Genomic DNA, 7500 nt, shown 5'->3' on the forward strand with positions numbered 1-7500 from the left:
GTAATCATAACAGTCGTGACAATGGCAACATTTCCGGCTTTTAAACGGGGAGTCAGACAGTCGTAAAATCTGTAGTTATGAAATCTCTCATGATATTCAAACTCTTTTCTTGCTGTGAACTCGTGTGGAATAGCGGTTTCTTCGTCTCTTGTCCTGAGGTTTAAGAGAGATCCGTGCATGTAGATATAAGATATTGTATTTTTTTATCATTTTCCTTTTTTTGGGGGGGAGGGGGGGATACGGAGGATGTTGAAGGGAGATTTTAACTTGTCCATTTATTGTTTTGCATGAATTAAAGCCTTGGGAGTTTCGAAGTACATAAGATTTAGAAGATTTAGGAAAGAACAAAAAAAAAAAATAGTTTTAGAGTAATTACTTTATTTATCCGTTTGGTAATTCATTCTACTATAATCATTATGATTACCATCAGTAGTTGCAATTATAGTTGTAGCATTTGCTACAACTGCCGCCATTCCGTCTGCAATTGCCGATTTATCGTCGCGAAATCTTAAATTGGAAAACAAACGTCTTGACCCCAAACGACCTCGTTGGAGAACAAGCGATGCGACCTCCGCGCCACTTCTCAAGACGCTGCCCTGCGAACCCGCCAAGAAGGCCTATATAAGGGTAAGAAAGCCGGAAAAAGAAGCAAGAGTTGTTCAGCCATTGAACTGGGCAGCTCGGTCAACTATCCTCGCTACTACTCAGCTGTGACCTCAAGAATCTGGTGACGATATACTACAGGAAATCGTAAGATAGATATAAATAATAATTTACAAAAAGAATATTGATGGTGATTCTTAATTAAGGATACTTATTCATGGTTTTGTGATGGTTTACGGGTAATGTAAATATTGGTAATGGGTTGGTTTTGAGAAAATAAAAATAAAACATTACTTGCCTTTTATGCATTTCCATGAAAATAATATAAAAAATAAATAAAAAGAAATAAATACTAAACTAAGTAAATAAATATACAATTCTACTACGTGGATTTTAATAAACTAAATATATTCTAAGAACCTGGAAATATCATAATACATGAAGTATAAACCTACTGCATCAAACTTTATTATGGACTTGTAGTTACATCATTCCCCTAGAATAAGATTAAAATCTCATCAAACAACTACATCCGTAATAAATGGGGGCCTGACCGGGATTTTAATTTTCTTAATTTTGATAATTCTTCTTTTATGCACCATCAAAATCTCTTTGTGTATGATCGTTGATTTTATTGCAGGTTTGTCAGGATAGTGTTACTTTAGATTTCATTTAGACTTAAAAGTGTTTACTACTGAGATAGTATTTCCTGCTAAATGAGTAATGGAGTACTTGGAACTGATCACTCCCGTCTTGCTTGACCTGTAATACTGTAGAAAATACGCGGATTCTCCATGTCAATATAGTAGCTAGATTAGTCAGGACTCTAATAATAATCACGCCTTGGCAGACAGCGTCAGTCCGACCAGGAATAAGGAATTCATCCGGATCTACTTAGTGGGATACTTAATGCCGTACTTTTACATTTAAAGTAAAATATCCGGATCTTCTCACAAGTTAATTAATACCGTAACCTTATTTCTCATAAAGACGAGTTATACAATTAACGGCTCGCTTTATCTTATCACGTTAACATCACCTACTTAATAAGGGTGATCACAAACAATCACTGTAATAGTGTTTATGAATCAGATTAGGGATTCATCCGGCGACATTAATACCGTACCCTTTTTTCTTTGTTCATGAACCGCGGGATTGTTTCCACGTACTTTCTCCTAGTTAGGCTAAGCAAGTCTAAATGCTGAGAATTTGTTCTTGTTTCCGTCTGCTTCATTCATGGTATTTGTAAGCCATTATCTAACTTGGGTGTTAGTACGTCATTAAGTCAGCTGTTCGAGATTAGCCTGTCAACTAACGTAGGGATTATTAGCAAACATTCCTGCAATAATTTCAATTTCTATTCTGCTACAAGTCGATCGAACAGTAACTTCTATTCAAATAATATTCCTTTTAATATGTCTACATTTAATGCTAAAGAATTTTGTGAAAATCCTACACTTGAACAATTAGCCGAACCTATTAAGAAAGATGATTGGCGCTTTATTGCTCAATACTTCTCGGTACCTCATTCGGGTTCAGCAACTAAGAAAGTAATTAAGGAACTAGTATTAGAAAATCTAATTCAAAGAGAATTACTTCCCTCTGAAGCCACTGATTCTTTAAACCCTCAAGATCCCGAACTGCTTGACGTTAGAGACACTTCCATGCTGTCTGATCAGAAAGAGGAGTCTTGGTCCACTGCTCGACTAGAATTTGAAAAGTATGCTTTTGATTTAAAACTTAAGGTAGAAAAGCAAAGATTAGAAGAAAGAGCAAGAGACAGGGAAATAGAAATAGCTAAACTTAAATTAGAAGAAAGAAAACTAGAAGCTAAATTAAATGGCACGGGCGATAATGATTCTGTCATTAATGATACGTTCAATTTAACTAAGAATCTACCCCTTGTTCCTTCATTTCTTGAAAATGATCCTGATGGCTCATTCCGTAACTTTGAGAAAACTGCTGAACACTTTAAATGGCCCTATGCTGAGTGGACTTGGCTTCTCCAACCTAAATTAAGCGGTAAAGCTGCCATCACCTTTTCAAATCTTGATTGCATTGATGATTATGAATCCATAAAACAGTCTATTCTTGATGCTTATGCAATCACACCTGACGGCTACAGACAAAAGTTTCGAAGTCTTACTAAGTCTCCTCATGGTACCTTTGCTGAATTTTTTACTGAGAAGGCTAGATTGTTTAACAAATGGCTAGATTCAACTTCAACTAAATCTTTCTCACAATTAAAAGAACTTCTTATTTTAGAAGAAGTAAAAAGAAAGTTACCCTTCGATATCCTTAAGCATATAGAAGATAGGGGTGAAACCGATCTCCTTAAAGCAGCACAAATAGCTGATTCATTTGCGCTTTTGAAAAGGTCACAGCTGGGTAAGGTAGACAAGGTTAGATTTTATGTACAGTCCTCCTCTGGTGAAAACCTTGGGAATGGTGGTAAAGCTGGCAAAATTGCACCATTAAACTTTTGTTCTTATTGCAAGCGAGCAGGTCATACCATAGACAAGTGCAAAGACCCAAAGTGTAGAAAGTCTGGTATAAATGTAAGACCATTCATAAGTCCAAGCATCCAAGCTTTTGAACCAAAACCAGTGGCAAGTGTGACAAATGTAAACTCTCCAGATCCATTCAGTGATTTTAAATATCGGGGAACTGTCTCTCTTGATTCAATGAGTAAATCATATCCCATACTCATCCTTAGGGACACTGGAGCTGCTCAAAGTATAATTCTAAAGTCTGCTTTACCTGGAATTGAGACAAAATATACAGGTGAAAAAGTTCTTGTTAAAGACTTGACTTCCAAAATTAGTTATAAACTAGCAAATATTTTTCTCACTTCTGATTTTGTATCAGGGGAAATAAAGATAGCTGTGACAGAAAATAATTTTCCAATAGAGGGAATAAGTTTAATTCTTGGACATGATCTAGCAGGGAAATTAGTGTACCCTACAATTAATGTTGTTGTTAAGCCTTTAACCTATAGCCCAACTAAAGAACTGGATCAGAAACAACCTCATATTTTCCCTGTGTGTGCTGTTACTCGTTCTAAGCTATATAAGAAATCTTCCTTAGAAAAAGAAAATCCAGTTGATAATTTGATCTCACAAGAGATCACACGAAGTAAATTAATTGCAGCTCAAAACGATGACCCCTCTCTTGCTAAATGCAGACATGTTGCCTCAGACAGTCTTAAAGATCAAAAGGTCCCTGGTTTTTATTATCATGACGGACTATTAATGAGAGTATTCCGTCCTCCTGAACTCCGTGCTTTAGATACATGGTCAGAAGTACATCAAGTTGTAATTCCGTTGTCAGTTCGGAAATCAGTCATGACACTTGCACATGATGGTTTAGCAGGTCACTTAGGTATTCAAAAAACATACAAGAAAATACTTCAAAATTTCTATTGGCCAGGTATGAAGAAAGATGTTACACTATTTATCAGGTCTTGCCATGTGTGTCAAGTTGGGGGAAAACCCAATCAAATAATTCCAAGAGCTCCTTTACATCCTATTCGAGTAGACTCAGATCCATTTGAAAGAATTGTAATTGACTGTGTAGGACCACTGCCTAAAACAAAGAAAGGGAACCATTATCTCTTTACAATTATGGATACTGCTACAAGATATCCAGAGGTTTACCCTTTAAAGAATATTTCTGCCAATTCCATTGTAAAATGTCTACTTCATTTTTTTCACTTCATTTGGAATCCCTAAAGAGATTCAATGTGACAAAGGCAGTAATTTTACAAGTGACTTGTTTCAAAAAGTCTTAGAACTGTTAGGTATCTCGCAACAAATGTCAACAGCTTATCATCCCCAATCACAAGGTTGCCTTGAAAGATTTCACCAGACCTTAAAATCTATGCTTAAAAAGTATTGCTTAGAAACAGGGAATTCCTGGGATGAGAACATTCATTTTCTTCTGTTTGCCCTGAGGGAATGTCCACAAGAATCCCTTGGATATTCTCCATTTGAATTACTATATGGAAGACAGATTAGAGGTCCACTTAAAGTTCTTAAAGATCAGTGGTTTTCAGACTCTTCAGCTCCCCCTAATCAAACAGTGGCATCTTACATAGATAATCTTAGAGCTAAGTTATCAGAGGCAAGAAAATTGGCTCTCTCTAATCTTCATAACGTTCAAATCAAAATGAAGTCTTCTCATGATTTAAAATCACAAACTCGAGTATTCTCTCCAGGAGACAAGGTTTTACTGTTCCTTCCAATTCCAGGAAACCCTCTTAAGAGCAAATTCATTGGGCCTTATGTTGTTTCTCATAAAGTTTCTGATTACAATTATGTAGTTCAAACTCCTGATAGACGTAAAGATACCCAGTTGGTACATATCAACTTAATCAAATCGTATATTGACAGGCAGCCAAAGGAGGACTTTGCCAAAGGCAAATCTATTGCATGTATGATTCCTCAGGAATCTCCCATAACTTCTATGTCTAACGAGTATATTGAGGAGACTGATTACATAGAAATCCCAGGTCCTCATAATCCACATAACTCTGAGATAATAGCTAATCTTCATAAATATTTAAATTACTTGCCTGCTTCAAAGTTAAATGATGTATATCTAATACTGAAAGATTTTCCTCAGGTAACAGCTGATAACCCAGGGTTTTGTGGCCATACTCTACATGATGTTGAACTCACTCCCGAGGTAAGACCCATTAGGCAAAGTTCATATAGACTCAGTCCAGAGAAGAAAGCTGTTATGAAGAAGGAAGTAGATTATCTACTTGATCATGGTTTAGCTGAACCAAGTAACTCTCCATGGGCTTCACCCTCACTGCTAGTGCCAAAACCTGACGGTACCAGTAGATTATGTACAGACTACCGAAAGTTAAATAAAGTAACTATACCTGACTCCTATCCTCTTCCTTTAATTGAAGAACTTGTAGACTCGATAGGACAAGCCAAATTCATAACCAAAATTGATATGCAGAAAGGTTACTATCAAATAGGATTAACAGATAATGCTAAAGTCATATCTGCTTTTATAACTCCTTTTGGTTTATATAATTATACAGTAATGCCTTTTGGGATGTGTAATGCACCAGCCACCTTTCAACGAGCAATCAATTATACCATTCAGGGTCTTGAAGGTGTTAAATCTTATTTAGATGATTTACTTGTTATCTCCAACTCATGGGATGTTCATATCCGTAGGCTACGCTCTCTGTTCTCCCGCTTAGACGAAGCTGGATTCACCATCAACTTGGCCAAATCTACTTTCTGCAGTGCCTCCGTGACCTACTTGGGACATATCGTGGGTCACGGACGAACGTTGCCCAAACAAGCAAACGTAGAAGCAATCCAGGCATACCCCACTCCAACAACTCGGAAATCTCTCATGAGGTTTTTGGGCATGGTGGGATTCTACAGACGCTTCTGCAGTAACTTCTCGTCTATAGCTACGCCTCTAACGGATATGACCAGCTCTAAGTGTGCTTTCCAGTGGACTTCCGAGTGCGCTGAAGCTTTTGATAAACTGAAGCTCTTCATTTCTTCGGAACCGGTGCTGAGAACTCCCGATTACTCTCGTCCTTTCAGTCTGCAGATTGACGCTAGTGGCCATGGTGTTGGAGCGGTGCTACTACAAGAGGATGAAGATACTCGGGTGATGCATCCAGTTTCATACTTCTCGGCAAAGCTGAAAAAACATCAAACACAATACTCTACTATAGAACGTGAGGCTTTAAGTTTGGTATTAGCCCTGAAAAAGTTCGACTGCTACCTCCATAGCCATCAGCCTGTGGTGGTGTATACAGACCACAACCCTCTAGTGTTCATACATCGGATGCAGAATCAAAATCAACGCATTCTTCGATGGTCTCTTCTACTTCAACAGTACAACCTCGTCGTCAAATATATCAAGGGAGTAGATAACGTCATCGCTGACAGTCTGTCAAGAGAATTTCCAACGTCGGAAGATTCCGCCGACGACCTCCTCGTTCGTCAGAGCTACCGAGGATTTAAAGGGGGAGGTGCTACAACTGCCGCCATTCCGTCTGCAATTGCCGATTTATCGTCGCGAAATCTTAAATTGGAAAACAAACGTCTTGACGCCAAACGACCTCGTTGGAGAACAAGCGATGCGACCTCCGCGCCACTTCTCAAGACGCTGCCCTGCGAACCCGCCAAGAAGGCCTATATAAGGGTAAGAAAGCCGGAAAAAGAAGCAAGAGTTGTTCAGCCATTGAACTGGGCAGCTCGGTCAACTATCCTCGCTACTACTCAGCTGTGACCTCAAGAATCTGGTGACGATATACTACAGGAAATCGTAAGATAGATATAAATAATAATTTACAAAAAGAATATTGATGGTGATTCTTAATTAAGGATACTTATTCATGGTTTTGTGATGGTTTACGGGTAATGTAAATATTGGTAATGGGTTGGTTTTGAGAAAATAAAAATAAAACATTACTTGCCTTTTATGCATTTCCATGAAAATAATATAAAAAATAAATAAAAAGAAATAAATACTAAACTAAGTAAATAAATATACAATTCTACTACGTGGATTTTAATAAACTAAATATATTCTAAGAACCTGGAAATATCATAATACATGAAGTATAAACCTACTGCATCAAACTTTATTATGGACTTGTAGTTACATCATTCCCCTAGAATAAGATTAAAATCTCATCAAACAACTACATCCGTAATACATTTTATCTATTATCATCCATATCATTAATATCTTTATTCGTGATCATCATCATCAGTTCTCAGATATCTCTTGTTCTTTCCTGCTCCGTTTTATCTTAATTTAATCTCTTTTACGCCCTATGCCATTGTCAGGGCTTGACTCCTTCACCTTTTCTCGATTTACACCCAAACGCTTTTTAAATAATTGGATTCT

General features: G+C 37.3%; 2 protein-coding genes across 3 annotated transcripts in view; one reads left to right on the forward strand and one right to left on the reverse strand.

The window, feature by feature from the left end:
* The window catches only part of LOC125036494 (substance-K receptor-like), a 191171-nt gene that overhangs the window by 127296 nt on the left and 56375 nt on the right, over positions 1-7500 (reverse strand). The window lies entirely within an intron of this gene.
* Positions 2019-7500, forward strand: part of LOC125036434 — a 5525-nt gene continuing 43 nt past the window's right edge. The window contains exons 1-4 of the mRNA XM_047629027.1: positions 2019-2348; positions 2496-4296; positions 4388-6586; positions 7440-7500. The exon at positions 7440-7500 is cut by the window's right edge and continues 43 nt beyond it. Of these exons, the coding sequence (XP_047484983.1) occupies positions 2019-2348; positions 2496-4296; positions 4388-6586; positions 7440-7500 (4391 nt within the window). The remainder of the gene's footprint in view (positions 2349-2495; positions 4297-4387; positions 6587-7439) is intronic.

Source organism: Penaeus chinensis, chromosome 21, assembly GCF_019202785.1.
Source record: "Penaeus chinensis breed Huanghai No. 1 chromosome 21, ASM1920278v2, whole genome shotgun sequence".
Classification (NCBI taxonomy): domain Eukaryota; kingdom Metazoa; phylum Arthropoda; class Malacostraca; order Decapoda; family Penaeidae; genus Penaeus; species Penaeus chinensis.